Source organism: Acanthochromis polyacanthus, chromosome 3 (genome assembly GCF_021347895.1).
Source record: "Acanthochromis polyacanthus isolate Apoly-LR-REF ecotype Palm Island chromosome 3, KAUST_Apoly_ChrSc, whole genome shotgun sequence".
Classification (NCBI taxonomy): Eukaryota; Metazoa; Chordata; class Actinopteri; family Pomacentridae; genus Acanthochromis; species Acanthochromis polyacanthus.
This window is the reverse complement of record NC_067115.1, coordinates 34,678,629-34,702,819: the sequence shown is the minus strand read 5'-3', so window position 1 is coordinate 34,702,819 and position 24,191 is coordinate 34,678,629. Positions and strand designations below refer to the sequence as shown.

The 24,191-nt window shown below is 40.0% G+C and overlaps 1 protein-coding gene across 2 annotated transcripts; it reads right to left on the bottom strand.

Moving 5' to 3' along the window:
- klhl2 (kelch-like family member 2) lies at positions 1-22,799 on the bottom strand. 2 transcript variants are annotated; one of them, XM_022218482.2, is made up of 15 exons: positions 22,313-22,799; positions 18,643-18,768; positions 18,399-18,505; positions 17,018-17,139; positions 14,852-15,014; positions 14,609-14,718; positions 14,408-14,524; positions 9,892-10,041; positions 9,665-9,782; positions 6,497-6,694; positions 5,292-5,393; positions 4,443-4,571; positions 4,098-4,238; positions 3,878-4,021; positions 1-1,476 (listed from the first exon to the last, which is right to left on the bottom strand). In XM_022218482.2, the coding sequence occupies exons 1-15, from the start codon at positions 22,372-22,374 to the stop codon at positions 1,448-1,450; spliced, it is 1,818 nt and encodes a 605-aa protein (XP_022074174.1). In that variant the 5' UTR covers positions 22,375-22,799; the 3' UTR covers positions 1-1,447. The 2 variants fall into 2 exon arrangements, with proteins under 2 accessions (XP_022074174.1, XP_022074176.1); XM_022218484.2 differs by lacking the exon at positions 18,643-18,768.
- Positions 22,800-24,191: the final 1,392 nt, after the last annotated feature.

The following is a 24,191-nucleotide window of genomic DNA, read 5'->3' as shown; positions in this document are numbered from 1 at the left end:
TTCAATTTCAATGTTTTACTGATTTGGCAAAGTTTTAAAAATGGATTATATCATTTCACAGCTTTAAATACAAGAAGCATATTTATTAATGATAATATAAAACAAGTAATGAAACATTTTCAAAGTCATTAGCCTACGTGACATTCCTCAATACACTGACAAGAAACAGCGATACCAGATACTATTATAGCAAGTTTCAATATAGTAGGAGAGGCAAGAGAAAGAGACTGAAGAAACAGAAAAATCAAGAGTAGGTTTGGTCACTTTCCAGATAGAGAGAAACAGATTAGTAAAGTAGCGTAATAAAGAGCGACAGATAAAGAAGAGACATATTAAAATTGGCACATTCATAGTACGTCAGGGTGTGCAGTAGTTAACAGGGTTGCTACACCAAAAGGAGAGGAGGGTACCGTTGAAGGATAGCAGGTTGGAGACAGGGACCATGCAATGAGTTCAGGCTGCTGCTGTCAGTAGTGGTTACAACCACAGTAAATATGGCTGCCAGGTGACAGTAAAGCACTCATACATCGGACTGTTTTTCATCTCAAACAGCTTCTCCCTCTGTCTGTCGCTGTTATTTTGGCAACGTGAACGACGCTTCTCGCTCACTAGAAGAGTAAGTGTCCCAACGAGCCTGTTTCCTCCAACATAAATGTACATTATCGTGTTTCTGAAACTGCTTCTCGCATCGCTATTCTAAATTAACGCGGGCTAATGCAACCGATCTGGAGTGAGTCAAAAACGTATTTCGAGTCCGGCTGTCGTCTGTCCGGTAACAGGACTCAAGGCATAACAGGGGGGCAGAGGGGGGAAGCGGGGCGACATTCAGGCACTCTTGAACAGCCACACTGCAACACTGTAAGAGGTCAGAGGTCAGACGGATGCGGCGTCAAAACAAGGCGCCGCCACACGGATGCACACGAACACACATGCTCACAAGCAATGGAGCACCTTTAAACGCACACACACACACACACAAACACACACTTCTCAGGAGGATAAAAACGAAGGAGAAACTAATTTCAGTCCTGAATGGTCCTTTTCAGCCTTCCCTCTCCCGTAGATTAGATGAGTGGTCTTCCTCAGAGTTGTTAACACTACTAATGTTAAAGTAACTTTGCAGTTATAGTAGCTTCATATCAGTAGCGTTTCAATGGCACTGCAGTGGTGCTTCCAACTGGTGTGTCCAGTCACTGCTGCAGTCCTGCCACGAGGGGAGAGAAACGCAGGTCTGATCCTCCCGTTTGTTACAGCTCCCCCGCTCAGGTAAGTGCAAAAATCTTCATCACCTTCAGCAATAACAATCTTGCCGTTTTCTTCATCTTCGTCAGTGCCTGTGCCAATACTGCCCAACTTAGAAGCATCGGCATCATCCAGACAGATCCAAGATCAGTATTCAGCAAGAGAATACATTCTGCTCCGAATCAGTGGCGGGCATCACGAGCAGTCATAAGGGCTTGTCAATCACAGTCACGCCTGCAAAAACATGAATGAATAAATCAGACAGATCATTAACATAATCGGTTTCACGTGCAGGGGAGTCCAAAAGTCTAAGAACACAAGGAAAATCTGTCCTATTATCCAGTAAACCTGAAAATTATGAGAATATTTGAGGCTTTCGGAACACTGATTTTTTTCCCCATCTGAGCTCAGATATTAGTTCTGGTGTTGTTTTTTGATGAAGATGATGTTAGCTGAGACAATACTCATAGAACTGCCAAATTTAACTAACAAAGTCATTTTCTGTTGTTGTTTACATCCGGTTGTACAATTACACACATTGTGTTGCATCAGGACATCTATTCCAAGATGAATCTTGAAGATCATCATGTTGATCTTGTAACTGATGTCCTGATATCGAGCATTTTATTTCAATGTACTGTATATCAGATAGCTTATAATTTTATTTTTTAGTAATTTCAAGATTGGGAAGGTCAGCCTGAGGCCACTGTTGGCATCAGAACTAAGTGAAAGTGTCAGAAGTTGGGCTGTTATTCTGATCAAAGTGGGACTTCTGAGCATTAAAATCAAATCATGGCTAGACTGAAGGTTTCTAAAGGGCAGTGTTCTCTGAAACTGGATGAGTTGAATCCAAAGCACGAACTGAGACGACACCGTGACTAGATCAATACGTCAAACTTTGTTAACTAGATGGCACCTGGACTTCTCTTTTTGGGTCTTGAAGATGTTTTGCCTCTTCCAAGAGGATTTTTCACTTCTGACTGATGAGGAGTTCGAGATATATATATATATATATATATATATATATATATATATATATATATATATATATATATATTTTTTTTTTTAACCATCACCCCCAAATTACATAAATAATGACAAAGGACTCACATGTTATGAGGTGTGGATGGTTGAGACACTGGCAGGAGAGATCTCAAGGCAACATTATAAGTATCTGATAAATGGTGTTTAAAGAATGCTTTCATGCAAAAATCACCTACTATGCAATCGAACTGGACACAGAAGGTAGATGGTTTTGAGAGAGGAGTGAAAGAAGCCATCATATTAGACTGAAAATGCCATCTTTAGGCATCTTTAAGAAGCAAAGTCTGTTTACCTTCTACTGAAGCTCTTAGGATTATTGATCGAGAGACCAATCAGCAAAGTTCTGTCAAAAGAAGGCCGACTAGTCGTGGTCTTTGAGGACAAATTTCATCTCGAAACGAGGTCAATACTTTGCATGAGCTAAGACACAGAAGTATTTCACAATAGATGAAGGAAAAAAGTCCTGTTTACTAATGAAGTGCCATTAAAGATTGGTGGCAGCAGCAGAAAGGTGTATGGACGGAGACGAGACCAACAGAGCAACACGGTGCCTGGAATGTTCATGTCTGGGACTGTTGGTCAACTGGACCGAATAAACTGCATCCTGAGCAAGAAGAAGCAGTGATCCATCCTGCAGAGACATGTTCCACCCTCTGGTTTGGACCTTTGTGGAGAAAGATTCAAACTGCAGCAGGATAAAGAGCCTAAACACACCTCAATGCTTTCTTTGACTCGGGCACCAAAGAGGACAAAATACTTCCTAACTGTTAGACCTGACTGTTATGGTACGAGTCCAGTAGATTCGTTTTTCCTGCATGTAAACCACCACTCGGTGAGCGGTGTTCAACTCCTGCTGACCTTCTTCTCCAGCTATCCTGCCTGCCCCTCATTGGACAAACGCATCGACTCATGGGCTGTTTGCTCCTGGATTTCAAGCCGAACCAAAAACAGTTCAGCGAAAAGTATTTCTGAAAGCATTTGAGGCAAGAAGTAAGCTGTGAAGTTGCTAAATCTGTCCGTGTTTTAGTTCACCGACGGCTAGTTTAGACATTTGATGAAAGTCTCACGATGCTTTGGACCTCCACTCACCGCATCGAAGTTACATTTACAGTCTACTTTATGCAAATGAGCTGCAGGACACGCAAAAGATCGCAGCTTTAAATGCATCACAATCAGACCAGCATGCAACGTGGTGCATTTCACATAGGCAATGAATGGGATGTAGGAAACTGCCAGATCTCGTGGACGCATACCTTTAGTCTTCATGAGCTCTGTGTTGTATACTAATTTCAGTCTCAATGGTTAGAAAATCTTAAATGTTTAATCTGCATCCTCCTCCATAAAACTTCTCGCATTTGTGAATAGGTACGGATGCTTTTTAGTTGACACCCTTCAACTACGTGTCATCGGTGAGAGCTTTTTCTGCAGAAGTCAGGTTTCCAAGCTGCTTACTAAAGCAGGATTGCTTGCACGTTACACTCCGATTTTAGTTGAGCTCAGGGAAGCTTTGTGCACAGCGAAGGTCAAACATCCACATGAAGCAACAACAACCAAATCCAACACCGAGCAGCACAGCGCGTTGACTACTGACCTGCATAACTGCGGCCGGTGCTCATGCAGGTCGGCAGTAGTGTCCACTTGTCAGAGTTTGGATTGTAGAACTCCACTGAGGCCAAATTGCAGCTGCCATCATCTCCTCCCACCACGTACAGTAAGTTGTTTACGGCACAAACACCTGAACACACCAAAGGATTACTGGAGGAACGTCCCACACCTGAGGACGTCCGGCGGACACAGAGCGTCTCACTCACCTGCGTTGCGTCGACACATGTTCATGTCAGCTACTTGTCGCCAGCTGTTGGAGGATGGATCATAAACTTCACAGCTCTTCCTCACCAAGGGGCCGTCGTGCCCCCCCACAGCATAGAGTAAACCTTTTAATACACCTACACCTGAGGAACACATCGGACGACGCACGGTTATCATAAGAGATTTTAAATATTCTGGTCATGAATTATTGCATGCAGCACCACATGCGTCATCTTTATCTACGGGATTTTTGCATTGTTTAAAGAATAAATCTATGGGAATCATACAGAAAACTTGGAATATCTTCAGCTCACATTTTACAAACTTCAAACCAAACATACACACACCTGCTCCACTGCGTCTCGTGCCCATCTCTGCTATATAACTCCACACGTTGCTTTTAGGGTTGTAAGCTTCTACTGTACTTAAACATTGTCTGGTAGCTCCATCGTAACCTCCCACAGCATACAGGATCCCTGAAAGTATGAGGGCAGTCGATCCATGAATTAGAAAGAGGTGCAGTTTGGGACAAAATAACAGAAATGTGTGAAAATCCTTGTCATGCCATTGACATTGGAAGCCATCAGGACCGTCCAGGTTAATTATATTCTGATCAGAGAATAAAACTTTCTTCCACCTTTCAGTGTCCAATATTTGGTGCTTCTTGCAAAATCCAAATGGGCAATTTTGTGGCACTGAAGGAGATGTGGATGTTAAAGAAATTTTTTGTTTTTTAAGTCATTCCCACGCTGATGCCGTCTGATGGTTATTGGGCTGCAGTCAGCACCGGTAAGGGCCTTATTTTGGGTCAAGGATGTCTTGACGGACAGCCAATTGGATCCTTCAGCCCAGTGCCGGTGAAATTATTTTGAGTCTACAGCTTGACTTTTTTGTTCCATAACCCTCAGGATATTTTAAGAAATAACTGTCTTACTGCATCCAAACTCATCCGTTGTGAGATGCCTTGCTTATGCAGATTAACAATCCTATCATGTTCAAGTACAGAAAGCTTTTTTGCCTTTGCCATCAGGAGGTCACGACAGTGTGAATACCTCACAGGAAATGCCATGGAATCCAAACTTTTTGTGCAGATTTTGGCTTTTAAAGGCTGTGGTTTTAAACTTTTGATCAGCTGACAAAAGCATGTTTAGTTTAAATGCAGTTCATTTGAAAAACAGACTGAGAAACGTACTCACCATTGACAACACCCACTCCTACACTGCTGCGTCGGGTGCTCATTGGTAACACATGGAACCACTCGTCTGTCTTAGCGTTGTACGCCTCAACTGTGGACAGACCTGCAAGCACACACAGAGCATGTAACAAAAACACCACGAACTGCCAGAAATATTAGGATTCGCTGTGGTGGCACACTTTTTTAAAGTCTATTTTAACATGGCAATTTGAGGTGACAACACTGGAAAAAATGTCCCTCTCAAAACAAGAAAAAAAAACTTATTTCAAAGAATTTTTACGTTGAAATGAGTGAAAAATCTGCCAACAGAACAAGTGAAAAATGTCTTGGTAAGGTTTTTTGAAATAAGACATGATATTTAGAATATTCAGATCTTAAAATTAGCTAGGAAAACTTATTTTAAGCTCTATTTTACCAGGATTGTCATGCTTAGGTGTTTTAACCCTCATGTTGCCCAAAAAATATTGCCTTGTCTGGAAAAAATCCAAAGATTCAGCAAAAAATCCCCCAATTTATAAAAAAAAAAATATTGTAAAACCATCAGGAATAAAATTCCTTAAAAGTTTCTCTTACAAGTTGTATTTTTTTTAAAAAATCCTCAAATTTGGCAAGAAATAAAAATAAAACAAATTTTTAAAAATCTAAAAATTGTAAATATTTTCTAAATATGAAAAAAAAAATCTTCCAAAAAATATAAATCCTAAAAATATCTAAAATGATTACAAATATATCAGCAAAAGTTCTAATATTTTCTTAAGAACATTCAGGGGAAAAAAAAATCAAGCAAAATCCAGCGAAATTCACTGGATTTTGCTTGATTTTTTTACTGAATGTTCTTAAAGAAAATTTTTTTTCAACATTTCTTTTTTTCACCGAAAAATGTTCAAAAATTTCCCAAAGAACTGTGAAAATGTGGAAATTTTCACTGTGAAAATATTTTTTTTCCCCACGTTTTGAAACTTTAAAACGGGTCAATTTGACCCACAGGACGACACGAAGGTTAAAACAAGATAATTTCAAGACTGTTTGACTTAACAAGATATTTTAGTTGCATTGTCTTAAAACAAGTCCCTCCATCTTGCTGAGATATCACTTGTTGAGTGAATTTATCTTAAATCAAGTGGGATGAGATATTCTGACTAAAAATAAGACAAATAGACTTGGTAAGATTCAGAGTTTTTGCAGTGTAGAAGAGCGTATCGGTACCTGTGCTGCCATCGAAGCCTCCAACAGCGTACAGGAGCCCGTTGAGAACTGCAGCACCGAGCGTCGACCTGCGATCCTGCATACTGCTCACACTCGTCCAGCGGTCCATCATCGGGTCGTAGCAGTCGACCGTCCGCACACGTAAAGAACCGTTGAAACCGCCGACCGCGTAAACACACCCGCCCACGTACACCACACCTGAAGAACAGCACAAAAGGCAGGAACAACATGCTTTAGTGAAGGTGGAAACCAGCCAGGGCTCAGAGTAGAGAAAGAAATCTTTATTGTTTAAAAGTTGTCAAGAACAGAGCAGCACAGCAGGCAGCTTTCTGTTAAATTATATGGCTTCTGATTATTTCATGAAGTCTTGTTTCTGGCACCGCTGAAGAAGGTTGTGTTGCAACCTGTTATTAAACTATCAAACCTGCTTCCAGACGAGTCTTCGCAGCGACGAATATCTTTAGATGTATTTGGTACAAGTTAATCAGACACGTGGGAAATGAGTAAAGCTGCTCGTATGAGCCAAATAGGATCCACCGTAGCTCGTGATATACATTAAGAATGCACACAGCTGATATCCAGCAGGAGTCAAACAGACGGACATTACTACAGTCTGCAGTTGAGCCCCTCCTGATCAGGTAGAACTGAGGAAGCCTCTTGGATAGGAGGTGTAACATCAAGAGCCAAAGAGAATTCTGTTTTTGGCAAACAATTTTTGCAATGAATACATGATTGAGTCTATTACATCAACACACTGTTGAGAATTACATCCTTATTGAACCTGAATTTGAATAATAACTTTTTTCTTTTTAACTCTCAGTTTCCTCCATTCCGTTGCTTATAAAATAGTCTTTAGATGAAATTGATCCATTAATAAAGTCCGGAAATATCACATCTGCATTAGTGGTATTCATATTATTATCATGATATTTCAACCAGCGTGTGGAGAGCCCACTACAAGGAGTGAATAATAAAATCAAAGCGCAAATTCCACTGTCAGTTCTGTTAGATCCTCCTCCGCAGGCTCTTTAGCATCGATCTGTCCACCACCTGCTGTGACTGGTTTACCAGCTACCTTCTGACCGTGTCCAGCAGGTGAAGACGGAAAACATCGTGTCAGACCCACTTACCCTCTCCAAAGGTGTACCTCAGGGCTTACTCTTGGGGCCCAACCTTATTACTTCATCATGGAGAGTTATGTGATGATCGGCATACGTTTGTCCTTCAGTCGATCAGTTTGCATTTATTAATCTGTCAGTACACAACATTACTCAAAAACGGACTAACAGATTTGGATGAAATTTTAGTGAAGATCAGAAATGACACAAGGAGCAAGCGATTAGATTGCGATTAGAGTGATCCAGCTTGTAGTCTGGATCCACGGATTTGTTAAAGATTTCTGTATCATTGTGAGATAGCGGCATGGCGTCACTGTAACTATAACTACAAGTGAACACTACATCAGCTGCCTGCTGATGATCACATGATTGTGATCCTACTACAAATCCACCACTGTAGATTTATCGGGACTTATCTGTTGGAAATCATACGACTGAGCAGCCTTGGCGGAGTACTGTGCTCTCTGACTGCTTTTCTTGTTTTTCATCTACATTAAATGGTAAATGGTTGTATTTATATAGTGCTTTTAAAAGATACGTCACATTCACCCATTCACACACTGATGGCGGAAGCTGCCATGCAAGGCGCTAACCACGACCCACCAGGACCAATTAGGGGTTCAGTGTCTTGCTCAGGGACACCTCGACATGAGCACAATGGGCCGAGGATCGAACCGGCAACCTTCCAGTTACAAGACGGCCACTCTACCCACTGAGCCATGCCGCCCCCATAACATTAACAATGTTGCAAAAGCTGCTGGCAGTTCCTGGATCTATTTGTATGCCGATGATACCATCTTATGCCCAGTTAGCTGTTCACTCCACTCTTCAGCTCAGCCTCACTTCTGTTGAGCAGTCCTTTCAAAACCTCCACCTCCGCCTTAACATCAGTAAAACCAAATGCATCATTTCTGACAGGAGGAATGTTGAATCCGTTCCCCCCACAATCAGCTGTACAGATGACTCGCCTGTGGAGTACGTCAAATCCTATAAATATCTAGGCTTCTGGCTGGATTCATCTCTGTCTTTCGCCACACATATTAACAATATTCAGACCAAACTTTCCTCTACTACAACAAAGCCTCCTTCACTCATACTGCCAAACGCACCTTCGTCATGATGACAATACTCCTCATTCTGGATTACGTCGACATCATTTACAAAATAGTCCCAAGTACTGTGTTAAAAAAATTGGACACTCTTTATCACTCATCTGCTGTGCCATTAAAGCACCCTTCCACATTCACCACTGCCATCTCTATAAATTGGTGCTGTTTCCCTCCCTTCATGACCAGCGCCTTCACCACTGGTTTCATTTGGTTTATAGGTCAATTCTGGGCCATACACCTCCCTACCCTGTCCTCTTTTCTTCAGTGGATACATCAAGCTAATCATCCTCAATACTTCTACTATTTTTGGCCGTAACGCCTTTCGCTTTGCAGCAGCTAATGACTGGAACACCTTCCAAAACACCCTCTAATTTGCAACTTTGCCTCCACTCACCACCTTCAAGCTTAAATTCCAACAGATTGCAGTTGACTGTTGCTCCTGCTGATCACTTCGGGCTTAACTTACATATACACACAGTTTCATACACCAAATGCACATTTTTTTCACTCACATGCATATGCTCCCATGCTTCCAACTGGTTTACTTTAGTTATATGTTATGCTCATATGCCTGTTTGTGTCTGTAGTTTATATGTGTGTTTGCTCCTCCTGGTCATGTTTGTAAATGAGAAAACTGGTTCTCAAACATTTCTACCGGGTAAAATAATGGTCAAAGAATAAATAGAAAATTCTCATCAGCGTATGTTGAATGTACGACACAATGAAACTTTACTTATTTCATAGTTATAAACATAAAATCTTTGGATTTACAAGCTGATGAGGAACAACTGAATGCACCATTAGTTCAGCAACCCAAAATGCCTCTGCAGGTGAAGGTGTAGTCTGGCCTTCCGGTCCTTTAATGCGTCCAACTTAAACATTATTTAGAGGACACAGCCCTTTAACTGTGGTGTCATTTATTGGTTCTGAGGGTTTTCTACCTGCTCTGCACCTCCTGGTTGGCAGTTCAGCCACCTGGTACCATCGCTGCTCCTCAAAGTCGTAACACTCAACGCTTCGGATGGCCTTGGGAGCCTGGCCTCCGACCACCACCATCACCTAAACGCAACAGAAGCAGCAGAGAGATGATAAGAAGGTCGTTTGTTGCGTGTAGCTGCTGTATGAGTAAGTGTTCATCTGTTCTGCTGGGCATCGGCTGTGTTTGTACCTTCGGACAACAGGCTGGAGTCCTCATGCGTGTGCGTGCCGTCTTCATCAGAGCTCTCTGATCAGCTGGCAGCAGGTGGTACTTCATGGCCTCAATCAGATAGTCTTTACATGCACTGCTGTTCTTAATCAGGGATTCCTCCTCCACCCGCTGACAGCGAAAGGAACAAAGTCAGCCTGCAGGACTCAAAAACTGCTGCAGTGTATCAAGGTAGCTGAAAATTAATGCTTCTGTGGCAAATGCTGGTTGTGTTTAGAGCCTCTTGAACATTATTAATAGCAGAACATTTTAAATTGCGTGTTTTTTAAAAGACAGAATATGCAATGAAGTGGTGGAAAACAGCATGATTTTCCAGAAAAAGGTTAAACCCAGAGGAAAATATTACAGCTCAAAGTTTGCTCTTCTCTAGCTTGGGAGACAAATTGTGATTCTCGTTTCAACCTTGTTTTAATTTGGATTTGTCTGATATGTTTCTCATATTTTCTTCCTAATATTCACCAGGAGATATAAGTGAGAAAGGAGGAGAACAATTATAGCAACAGGAGCCATACTGGAGACTTAAAGGAGAATATTTGACTAATGGATCCAATTTTTCCTCAGTTGAGCTCCATGTGAGCTGTATATGAGCTTTATTTTCTACAATTATTATACAACCTGTCAAGCTGTCTTCCCAATATTTTGCTAACCTTTTTTTTTTAATGTATTTCAAAACTTTGGTGTCACATAGAAATGTCCATATTTTTGAAAGAAAAGCTTTTTTAATTGAAGATAACATTAAATGAATCAGAAAAACAGTCTAGACATTGTTAATGTGGTAAAACACTATTCTAGCTGGAAACAACTGATTTTAAATGGAGTATCTCAATTACAAAAAAGAATATTTACCACAACCTTTGGTCAGAGGCCACGCCAAGTGAAAGATGCAGCTTACATACTGTATATGGCTACACACTGTGGCCATCATTAACACCCTAATACATGGATTACTAACATTTGCCTGACAAACCAGCAGGTATTACAACAGCATAGTTTATAGTAGCGATCATTTTTTGCAATTTAAACATCATGCACAGAGAGAAAAAAGTTGAAAGGACAGAGGTATTTAGCTAGGCGTGTCAGTTTCCATTTCATTGTGATTATGGGACACAATTTTGAGGGTTTGAATGTTTATTTTCTCAATAACTCTGGGGTAGAGAGGAACATTTCCAGCAACCGTCCCTCCTGTGTTCTAATGCTACATTGTGTTAGCTAATGGTGTTGAAAGGCTAATTGATGATTAGAAAACCCTTGTGCAATTATGTTAGCACATGAATAAATGTGTGAGTTTCATGGAAAACATGAAATTACTTGGATGACCCAAAACTTTGAACGGTAGTGAACATATATATATATATATATATATATATATATATATATATATATATATATACAGCTCACATGTAGCTCAACTGAGAAAAAAATGGATCCATCAGTCCAGTTATCTAATAGAAATCTCAAGTATGGCTCCTGTTGCTAACTGCTCTCCTCCTTTCTCACCAGCATTGCCTGGAGAATTTTAGGAGAACAATATTAGAAACATATCTGACAAAACTGAAGCTAAAACAAGCCGAAAAATAAGAATCACAATTTTGTCTCCTGAGCTATAGAGCGCAAACTTTAAGCTGTAAGATTTTCATCTGGGAAGAACCTGAGCCATCGCACGCATTTTCTACCCTAAAAGAATCTAACACCAGTAATATTCTCATGCAAGATCAACAAACAAAAACAATTAAACGGCATGTAACTTCATCTAAGCCAACCCAAGATTCAAATCTCTTCTGCAGATCGACATGACAGAACATTTAAAAAAAAAATAAATCAGTATCACAAACAAGAGAAGTGCTTCTTGTCATGAATGAAGCACTGCTGCCATTCATTTCAAGGTGAGTCAGCTGTTTTGCTACCAGTGAAGTCACCAGCCCACATATAGAAGCTTTTTGTCATAACCACCTGTTGTTATTGTTGCTTAGCTCTGTTTTCTTGTATGTACATGTTTGAGCTCATTGGATACACAATAATCGATTTAATGTTCAACATGTTTGAACTTTACATTACAGCTTATGCTTTATCTCTATAGTTTTATCCTTTATAATGCCTATATTTCATTGTGGATGCCCCATAGCTCCATATTTTACATCAAATGTTCACTTTTTAAAGGCTTCTTTGTTTATGCGTTTGCTCTGTTTTTCTTGGTTTGTTTGCACTATATTTTCATTCACAGTGTTGTGTAATGGATGACTGGGAATGTGACAAATGAATGTTTGAATTTTGGCACCAGGTAACACCTCACCATCTCTCAGGCTACTTTACACTGTGTTCCAAATTATTATGCAAGTAGGATTTCAGTTAAATAAACATTAGATTTTTTTATTTTTCAATGAAACGCTTCGCTTGTGTCGTTTCGCCACTGACATCGATTTCAGACAGGTTTGATCATTAATTTGGCAGGTGAGCCTAATTAAATGGAAATTAAGTGAAATCATCTTCACCCAAGACAATGCACCATCCCATACTGCATAAAATACCATTGAGTCCTTGGCTGCTATGGACATAAAGAGAGAGAAAATCATGGTATGACCACCATCATCCCCTGAGCTTAACCCTAGTGAGAACCTGTGGAGCATCCTTAAAAGTAGATCTATGAGGGTGAGCGCTAGTGTACCCGAAGACAGCAGCTCTGGGAGGTAATTCTGGCAAACACAGGAAATCCAGGCAGAAACTATACATGGACTCACAAGTTCTATGGATGAGAGTTTGATAGAGGTGATATCCAAGAAGTGCTTCTATGCTAATATGTAACTTCACCTGTGAAGATATTTTTGATAGAAAGAGCATCTATTTTGAGAAAAAAATATCTTCTAATAAAGAAAATATAACTGATTTCCATTTTCAGTTCTTATAATCTATTGAATGCTTTGAAACTCTCCTGTGCATAGTGATTTGGAACACTGTACTTTGTGTTATTTAAAAAAAAAAAACTATTGCTATCATCTGAAGTTTTGTTTACGAAAATTCTGATTATAATATGATAGCTGAGGATTTTTAAAAAAATGTACCGGCTGTCATTTGTATTCACTAGTTAGGAAAAATGAACAGCACATACATAATAACTTGGAGCACAAGTTACATATTCATAGTTAGATATTCCTCTGGGTTATCCATATGCAGAGGATGGTTTATAGTAAGAGAGCTGCAAAAACGACCAAGTAAAGCAGAATACTAGCCTAGCCGCGCTAGACAACCCACGGCAACAAATTTAATTCTCTGCCAGGGTGGGTCTAGTTACCCTCGGTAAGCCTCGAGGTTGGATGCTCCTAAAACTGGCCGGACGAATCACCATGAAGTGTAGAGTCAGAAGGCGGGCGTAACGAAGTGACGACAGAGGTGCGACGACTCTGACAGAAACAACCGGCGCACAATAAACAGTTATCTTTCGACTCGGCTTTGGCCACAGCCCTTAAAGATTTGAAGCCAAAATTCAACTTGAAAGATAAAGAAAGGACGGCACTGAAGTGTATAAATAAGGCTTCACCGAACTCCCGCATCCTCTGATTTCCGGCGCTCTAGGAGCTACGTCAGCATATTCGTTGCGCTGATTGGTTGTATACCTACCCAATTACTGTAGAGTGATTTGAAAGACAACGTTTTAGCCCAGCCTCCCTCCCTGTTGAGAGTTCCTAGCCCCTTGCGTCTTCAGACCTGGGTCTAGCGCGGCTAGGCTAGCAGAATACAGGGTGTCCCAAAAACTTTGACATCATTTTGCAAGCCAAAAATTTTGGCAATTCTTGTTGAAATCACCTCAAATTTTCACAGAATGTCTAGAAACAGATCAAGATTTTATATTTAATGCTTTATTTATGTTCTGTTTTCAGGTTGAGCCATGCCGTTCACTCCCAAAGAGAAGTCACATTGCATCTTGGAATATGCTCACAAACAGTCACCCTAGACTGTGCAGAGTGGCGTGTGCCGTGTCACAGGCGGTGCACATACCGAACACGTACGAAATTGGTCCCATAATAAACTTATGATGTTCAAAATCTAAACTGTTCAATTTCATTGAGCTAGACTTAGTAGTTTTCAAGATAATTGCTTTTAAAATGGTGTCAAATTTCTGGGACACCCTGTACATGCCAGCAAAGTCAGCCTCACTTTGCATATTTAAAAATACAACAGAACGTGAAACGCTGATGCTAAAATACAATTTGTGACTGTTTTTATTTTGCCAGCAGCCACAAAAAAGCTGAAACAAACCCTGACACATCTACTGTAAGCCAGATACTACAATGATCTGTTGAAACAGAGGAGAAACCGTTGAGAAACAGCTGCTGTAGCTGTTTGTTGCTCAAACAATAAAGTAATATGGTGGCAGAATTGAGACAGCTCATGACAACAAATGCTCTTCAGTGCTTTGCCGCTGAACACTTTAACTGCGACGAATAGAAAACACATAAAAACAAGCACATCCAGTCCAACACACCTGCACCAGGTATTCTCTGGAGAGCAGCGGCAGGCGGACGTGTTCCATCAGGTGAGCCAAGTGTTCCTGGCGGACGTCTTTATCGTGATTGACCCACGCTATGACTGCTTCAAACACCTGCACAGCGTTGTACAAACACACACGTCAGTGTACGACTGTTTGGTCGTAGCTGCGTTTAATGAGCAGGGTGACAGTTTGTACCTTCTCCTCCGTGGGGATGGTGAGCTTGTCGCTGGCGATCAGGCTGGACACCTGCTCCATGCCCAGATTGAGAAACTCTTCACTGCCGACCACCTCAGGAAAATGTTGCTCTGTCAGCAGGAACACGGTGTAAGCACCAGGCACAACTATTTTCAACATATCTGCATGTTCATTAATCACGCCTGCTCTCATTCTGTCTGATGGTTAATTTTAACAAACACGAGCAGAGGTTTGCACACAGACCTGCGTAGCTGTTGGCCTGAGCGAGGAGCTGCGAACAGGCATGCAGGTCGGCGAAGGCTCGTATTCCCAGACAGTTGGACGGATGAAGCTGGGAGCTCAGGAATTCACAGCATGCCTTTTTCACCTCGTTAAGCTGGAGCAGCCCTGCAGCAGGCAACAGCGCCTGAGACACAAAGACACTAAGTCTGTAGATGATGGTACAGAAGAATTAAACAGCAGGGATTGTTTTTTTTTTTACTGCTTTAACTGCTACTGGATGGATGGATGGATGGATGGATGGATGGATGGATGGATGGATGGATTGGATGGATGGATGGATGGATGGATGGATGGATGGATGGATGGATGGATGGATGGATGGATGGATGGATGGATGGAATTGTGCTGGTCAAAGAAATAGAAATAAAGTGCAAAAATTGCTAGCATTTACAATAAAACAGAGTATTATAAAATGAGAGAAAACAATATAATGCAGTATTAGAAAGTAAAAAATAGAACAAAAAGGCAATATGAAAATGATTTTAAGGAAGAAATTATGATCAACATTAAAAGTAAATCAGACTTTTTTTTAAGAATTTCTAGGTCAAAAGTCTGCTATTAAGCTTAAATTATGAGACAGCAGTTCTTCTATATTTCTTAAAGTATCTTAATAAATAAAAAATATCCTAAGTTTTGATTTTGCATATTAAAAATAGTGAGTTTTTTTCCTTTTAAATATACAAAAGATAATGTAAATTTGGTTTCACTGGTAAGTTCTAAAGTATCAATTAGATAGACAGATAGACAGAGTACAGGAAACAACAAATAGAGTATTAAGTACAGTTACTAGGTACAGTTTCTCTGCTACAGTAAACGCTGCTCCTCACTTGCCTGAGTGACCTCATTTGAACTCTGTCTTACATCACTGTGTAACACATTTGAATAATGTCTGCAGAATTTGACCACACCCTCAAACAAACATTGAGCTGCCAGGTATTTGCTCAGTAGAGCTGCTTCTGCTAACGCTACATATCTCTGCCTATATTCACAGATCTCAGATCATAGTCCATGACTTATGCTTTCTCATTTTGTTGTTCCATCTGACCAGTCAGAGAACTGGACTTTTTGATAGGGGGTCCTTTAAGTTACAGGAATGTTCCAGACTGAGGATGAGAAACGGTGCTGCAGCAATGGACAGTGTGATGAAAATAATGTGCTTTTTCAACATGAAAGCATGTAAATAGAGTCGAGAAGACCATGAAAATCAAATCAGAAACCTGTAAACGTGCATAATATGGTGCTCTTTAATTTCAACGGTACCAGGTTGGTGTACAAAACACCATCCTGTAGTGAGATGACGACGTGATCAGTCACCTAAAATAGCCCCTGTCTGTCACTCCGACAGTTTGTGTGAGGAAAGCACACATGCTGTGATAAAAACGCATGTTTGGTTTAACAACTCAAACGAGCTTAGAGCATGGTAACCTTTTCTCACTAAAAAATAACTTAATTGTTACCTTTTTAGTGCAGATATATGCACCAGTTTAAACAGCTATCAGATGTCCAGTGACATAAATGTTAAAGAAATTAAATATTCTCATTTTCCAGTTATTAGAGCAGGTACACTGCTATTAAAAATGTTTATTAAATGATTGTGGATGAGGAAAATACATAGCAACTGTCTGTGATAACCAAAATGACACACTTAAATGGCACTATAAAGCCATAAACGTGACGCAAGTTCAGTGAATACAGATTGCTGGGGCACTGGGTTTGGTTGTCAGGTGTGGCACAAAAAGAGGCAGGTCCATGTGATCGGGCATGCAGAGAGGAGGGACAAACTCTAAATTTGTGAGGACTTCATTGGTTGGATGTTTTTGTGTTCCATGGAAGTGCAGAATTAAGATCAACTGCTTTCCAGGACACATTTCATGAGATCTTAAAAGACATCCTAGCAGTAACTGTAGCAGGAGAATGTCAATATTGATCTGCTCTCATTAACTTAGATTTGTGGGAAATCAGAAAAAAAAGCATTTCAATACACATTACTACAAATTCTGTGTTTTTTCAATATCTGTGCAGCGCTTCAACAGCTGTTCAGTCCTCAGAAAACATGGAACTGACCGTAAATACTGCTCAGTGTGATAAAAAGCTACGATCACGGAGCTAATGCATGCGAGCCTTTACCTGCACATTATCCTCTGTGACCTGTATCTCTGCCGTGTAGATGTAGTCCACCAGCAGGCCCAGAGTCCAGCCGTCCACCTCCTTTATCCTCACTCGTTTCGCTCTGCTCTCTGCCATCTCCCCTGCGAGAACAAGCGCTCATATTATCCTTCCATCGCCGCAAAGATAAAACCATGCAGTGAGTTAATCTGCATTAATGGAGCTAAACCAGGGGTGTCAAACATACGGCCCGTGGGCCAAAACCGGCCCGCCATAGAGTCCAATCCGGCCCACAGGAAGACTTTGTAAAGTGTAAAAATAACAGAGGTGAAAAAACATTTTAAGACATTGACCACTGGAATATAATGTCAGTCAGCAGCTTCAGTTCAAAAGAGTTTGGTTTGGTTGAACCAATTGTCACAACTTTTATGTATTTTTTATGCACAAATTTTACACATTTCAAAGGCAAGGGGATAACACAACCTTCTTCCTTCATAGTGAGTCAGTTCAGCTGGTCAGGATTACTACACAGATGTGGAAATGAACGCAAATTTAAAATCATTTCTACATCTTGACAAGTTGTTTTGATCATGGTAACGAGTAAAATATTATATTGTTCAGTTCAGAAACCTGAGACTAATATTTTGTGCCTTCTGTCTGTGATGTGTAAGTCGTAACGTGTAAATGATAAACTGAGGCACAATATTGTTGAAATTGTACTTATTTATGTTCTTTACTCAAATATACGCCTTCCTCCCAGCTCTATGATAAATCTAGTTCTGTTAGCGGTACCAGACAGATTCCTTAATGAGGGATAATACACAAGTTATCAGATACTAGTGTTTGCCTTTTCTCTTTTTTTCTACTTCTGTTTCTGTATATGAAAGACAACAAGTGATAACAAGGAGGATAACCTTAATGGTTTATTTCTGTTATTTACACTTACTGTCTTCTGAAATGCCTACATTTTTCTTTTTCAGTCTGTTTCATTTCATTTCTCCATGAATACATCCCTGACTTGTGTGTTTGCACTTGTGACATGGTTGGAATGTGTTCTGTTATGTTCTGACACAAAAAAATACATTTAACAAAAAAAGAAAAAGAAAAAAAGAGAAATTGTACTTATTTTAGCTGATAAATTTCAGGATGTTCATAATGTTTTGTAGAAAAGAGGTTTTTTTTTAAAGCTGAACATTTTCAGAATGTACCTTTTTGCATTAAAACAAAAGAAAAAATGTGGAGTTGTGGTTATTTATTGGTTATTAGGCTCTGATTTTACCGGTACGGCTCACTTGGGATAAAATTGGGCTGAACGTGGCCCCTGAACTAAGAGGAGTTTGACACCCCTGATCTAAACACACCTGCCAGCTGTGGTGTCCTCAGGATGGAGGATGGTCCTTACCTGTGAACATGGCGTGGAAATACGGACTTCCAGCCGCCAGAACCACCCTGTGAGCGGAGATCTCTACGTCCTCGGCCACTATGGTCACATCACACAACAGGCTCTGGCTGCACGAGCATCGAGGAGGGGGAGACAGAAAGCGAGAGGGAGAATAAACAACATCCGGTTACAGTGTACACGAAGGGGGACAAAAGGATTTGGGGATGACAAGACAACAAATGACTGAAGAGAAAGTGTGCAACACCTGCGCAGCTCGTTCATGACTTTGAACGCCTTCCTCATGTGCCGAGGGTTCAGAGTGACGGGGCCTTGCCTCTCCACTCCTTCTTTGTCCTCTTTGTCCAGTGCATGTGGACAAAGTCTAGTGCACCTGAGAGGGACAGCACAGATACATGAACAGGAAACAAACACAAAAAACACACACAGATATAAACAGAGAAGTGTCTGATCAGGATGTTTCCGATCGTGCCTACATCAGGACGGTAACCACAAACACAGTCGGAAGCTGCATTTAAACCCATTTCTACCTGGCTGTGGATGATATACAGTTAACTTTCCTTGATTTAGAAAACAGAGGCCACTTTATTGGGTCAAAGCTTGATTATTAATCAGGCACAGCAGTCAGATTCCCAGGAGACGAAAGCCCTAGATTCACCGCGTGTCAGTTGTTTATTTGGTAATTTGCTTAACTGCTAATTTGTTCATTAGTAGTCCAGTCACACCTGCAGTATTAAATAATGTTCTTCTCCGTCTTGTCTAATTCTTATCATAAAACCTTTAATTATTAGTTTATATTGTGCATATTCCACAATAAAGTGGTGTTTAAAATACCTCAGTCTAACTGTGACACATAAAAGCCAGGGCCTTTAATTTAATTAAACTAATTGTTATTTATACTCCACCGAGGAATGCAGCGGAGTTATGTGACGATTGGCGTACACTTGTCCTTCCGTCTGTTATTCCGTCTGTACACAAAATTACTCAGAAACAGACCAACAGACTTGGATGAAATTTTCAGGGAAGGTCAGAAATGACACTAGGACAAAGTGATTGGATTTTGGCAGTGATGAGGCTTATAGTCTGGATCCACAGATAAGGTTAAAGATTTCTATATAGTGGCACAGTGTCACTGTAACCATAACAACAAGTGAACATATGATCACATGATTGTGATCCTGCTACAAATCCACCGCTGAGGACTTGTCGAGACTTATTTGTCATAAATGATACGAGGAATAATTGATTAAATTGTGGGGGTGTTTCCGAGTCCCATCAATTCCTGTCGCCTGCTACATATTTAGGTCACGCGATTCAGTATCCATACATAACGTACCGAGTCGTGATTTCTGATCATCAATAACTAATAAACAAATGATGCATTTCTGACAATGTCGCATGGAGGAATGAACAGCCCTGGTGGAGTACTGTGCTCTCTGAGTGCTGTTCTTGTTATTATTACGATAGGAGTACCGTCTCGCTCTACCAGAATTTCTATCTTTAAGAAGCTTAATATGTAAAATAAATTAATTTTTTAATCTGTTCTGCACTTCTATTAACAGCACTATTGTTATTATTTTTGCACTGCACAGTAAAATTGAATTTGCTGCACATCTTCAGCATTTTAGAATACATTTGCACAAACACCCAACAACACACCAATACTGCACTGCTAGTCTTTCATTTGTTAGATAACATAAATATTGAAAGCAAAAGATAAAGGTAGAGTCCATTTGAGTCTGATATAATAATAAAATATAATATAATAAATTGTCCACACTGATGCATCAAACAGCATATTTAGTAGATATTTTTATTTAAGTTGCTCCTCAAATTAGGAGTCACGCCTTCTCCGTGTCTGGATTTGCTTTTTTGTGCATATTCAATTAAATTTAATTCAATTTTATTTATGTAGCGCCAAATACAGGTCAAATTGTCTCAAGACGCTTTACAGAACCCAACAAACAGATTCCTCAGTGAAGTGGTATTTAAATTATCTCAAACTAACTGTGACACATAAAAGCCAGGGGCTTTAACTTAATCAAACCAATAATTATTTTTATTATTATTTTATTATTTATTATATCATTACTCCGCCAAGGAACGCGGCGGAGTTATGCGACGATCAGCATACATTTGTCTGTCTGTCTGTCTGTTTATTAGTTTTTGATGATCAGAAATCACAGCACCACAGAACGTGGCCATTTAATATAGATGTACCCACAAACAAAATGACTTTGATACAGAAATCTTTAACTAATGCATGGATCCAGACAATAAGCAGCATCTCTGCCTAAATATGATCAGGAGGTCCTTATGTCATTTCTGACCTTCCCTGAAAATTTCATCCAATGCTGTTTGTATGTTTTGGAGTAATTTTGCGCACAGACGAAAGGAGAAACGTACGCCGATCGTCACATAACTGTTGCTTTCCTTGGCGGAGTAAAAAGCAAAAAATAAAGGCAGAAGTTAGTAATTTTCAGGTCTGATACACACAAACACATAATAGATAGACAGATAGATAGATACTACAGGTTTGAGGTCACTTACAAATGTCTTTAGTTTTTTTTTTCAATGAAGATAACATTAAATTAATCAGAAATCCAGTCTAGACATTGATAATGTGTTAAATGACTATTCTAGCTGGAAACGGCAGACTTTTAAAGGAGTATCTAGATATTACAATGTGTCAGCTAATGGTTTTGAAAGGCTAACTGAAGATTAGAAAACCCTTGTGCAGTTATGTTAACACATGAATAAAAATGAGAGTTTTCATGGAAAACATGAAATTGCCTGGATGACCCCAAACGTTTGAACAGTAGTGTGTAAATATATGCTGCACAGGATGACTGAAGGTGTTACAGGTCAAATATGTGGGGTTTAATCTTTGAAATATGTTGTGTTTTTATAAGATCATCTGTGTTTTGAGAGGAAAATCTTGATTTGACTCGTGTCTAAACCTGAAAATCTAAACACAGACAACAATATTTATCATGACATGAAACTGACCACACCAATGCATCAAGCATTTGGTAGATATTTTATTCTGGTGATTCCCAAATTAGGGGTGACACCTTCTCCATGTCTGGACTTGTTTTTCCTTCTGATCTTAAGTGTAACTTTAGGTAAGGCTGTTGAACACTTAATTTCCCTCGGGATGAATAAAGTATCTATCTATCTATCTATCTAACAGCTGGTAATTGTAGGTGTTACAGGTCAAATCTGTGGGCTAATCTTTACAATATGTTGAGTTCTGAGAGTAAAATCTTGATCTGACTGGTGTCTAAATATGAAAATCTAATGAATGTAGTGAAACAAAGAGAACATGATAAACCTGTGAAGTGTGGTGGAGTAGAAGTACTTCATATGTGTGCAGTACTTGATTGAATATATATACGACTGCCCACACTGGGTAATTGTAGGTGTTACAGGTCAAACGTGGTTTAATATTTACAATATGTTGTGTTTTGAGAGTAAAATCTTGATCTGACTGGTGTCCATCGAAATCTAAACAAAGAGAGCATTATTAGTCTGTGTGGTGTGGTGCAGTAGAAGTACAAGATGGAAGTAAAGTACTCCATTTGCGTGCAGTACTCGAGTAAAACTACTTTTATTCATTCCATAAATCACGTGGCCCTTGTTTTCTGTCACAAACACACACATCCACACACACACGGCTGTGAACACACAACCACCGCCTCCCCCACATAAACACACCGACCCTGCAGCCCCCAGGCTCGGTGTCGGTGCCCAGCTCTCCGGTTCCCCTCCCCGGTTAGCCTCACCGGCTGGCCGCTGTCTCTGTCAATGCGGCACCATCCGTCAAGCGGCCACCGGGAAACGTCAACACACACACACACACACACACGCAAGCAAGCACGCGCGCGCACACACACACAGACGGCTGTGTGACTTACAGCGGATGACTGTCCATGGTTCCGGTGTCGTTCATAGAACTTGGCCCAGCTGCATGCACCATTCCATATCCACGGCGGCGTCTAACGGCGGAGCTAAATTCAGGCGTGAATCGCGGCGATCGAGCGTCCAGCGGCGGGCAGACGGGCTGACGGCAGCCCCATCGGAGCGGCCAGCTTCATGTAAAAACACAGCCGACTGCGGTGACACTCTCCACAGACACGTTGCGCCTCAGCCCGGCTGTGGTGCCCAGCGGACGGCCGCCTCTGTCGGCGAACCAACGCGCAGCCAAAGCAGCCCTCAGCCGCGTTAGATGGGGCTTATTTTCCCTCCTCCTGCCCTGCTGGGTGTATCTGGGTGCGAGAGGCGGACGGACGAGGGTACCTGTTATTTTCCAATCGCTGATTAAAACGCACAAACAAGGACATGTCCGCAAAGACGGTCCTCCGAGCGGCCAAGGCGCCCCGAAGAAGGCGCTGTCTCCCTCTAGCTGTGGAAGACTGATCAGCGCCGATACCGGATCGATAAGTTACCGATAGGAGAGCTGCGGCCTCGCGACTTAATATTAATAGCATCATTTTGACCTAGAAATCCTGATTTTTTTGTCTGATGAGTCAGCTGTGAGTCAGATCCCCATTTTCCCAGTAAGTCCGTTGAGTTATTCATTTTTTTGTACTTTATTATTCTCTATTTGATTATTTTGTGAACTCTTATAATGTTCTGTTTTTATCGTAAATACCATCAATTTATCTAATTTCATAATATCACCAGTGAGCCCAAATTTACATTTTCTTTTGTAAACTAAAAAAATAAACTCGTAATTTTAAATATATAAAATCAATATAAGAGCTCCTGTCTCATATATATTAAACTTATTAGCTACATACTAGGTTCCCTTAATATTAATATTATTTTCACAGAAGTCCATATTTTCATAGAAAAGTCCATATATATATATATATATATATATATATATATAATACATTTGTACATTTCTGTAAATACCAGCATTTTACTGACCTTATTGTTGCTATCTATCTATCTATCTATCTATCTATCTATCTATCTATCTATCTATCTATCTATCTATCTATCCATCCATCCATCCATCCATCCATCCATCCATCTATCTATCTCATGACCAAATTTTGTGAAAATTTAGTTACAAGCCAGTATTTTGACCTGGTAAATCAAACTTTTAATTTGTATCACAGTTTTAATTTATCTCCCAAAATTTATGGCAAAAATTTTGCTTTAAAAAAAACAAAACAAAAAACCCCACAAAACTTGTGATTTTGATTTCAAATAAAATTTTGATACAGTATCTTTAAAAAATACTTTTATTAAGCAATTTTGGACTATAAAAAGTCAAAACAATTTAAGTCATAAGTTTATCATAATTGTAATATATTTAATAGTTTTCAACTATTAAAATATATATTAATATTTAATGTGTGAGACTTTCAGCTAAGTTACCAATTTCCCCCAATATTATTCTCAATAACCTTTTAACCTCATATCTTGTGCAAAACTACCAACTTTCTCATCATCCTGACATTGTATGTCACATTTTCACTGCAAAAAAATGGTTCGTTGATAGCATCGCTAACAGATAAGGATTTGAACACATTAGATGGTCAAAAATGTTTGCACAGAGCTGCATATCTCACAATTCTGACTTAGTTTTAGTATCTCATAACTGTGACCTACGAACTGAAAATACAAAAACATCTCATCATCACTGTGACTAACAAATGCTTATTTTCTTTCTCATGTCTTAGAGAGTCAAAATTTTCATGTAGTGTCTTATAAGTTTGATTGCCTGGCAGGAATTAGTGCAGACTGAACTAAAGATGCACAACAAGCTGCTATAATTCAGCT

Bases quoted from the DNA above. Each gene is read 5' to 3' on its own strand.
- klhl2 (XM_022218482.2), bottom strand. From the start codon at position 22,374: ATGGTGCATGCAGCTGGGCCAAGTTCTATGAACGACACCGGAACCATG. The intron at 17,140-18,398 runs GTAAGGACCATC...TTGTTCTCGCAG, and splicing joins TTTCCACGCCATGTTCACAG to GGGAGATGGCAGAGAGCAGA. The intron at 15,015-17,017 runs GTAAAGGCTCGC...TTTGTGTCTCAG, and splicing joins TCACAGAGGATAATGTGCAG to GCGCTGTTGCCTGCTGCAGG.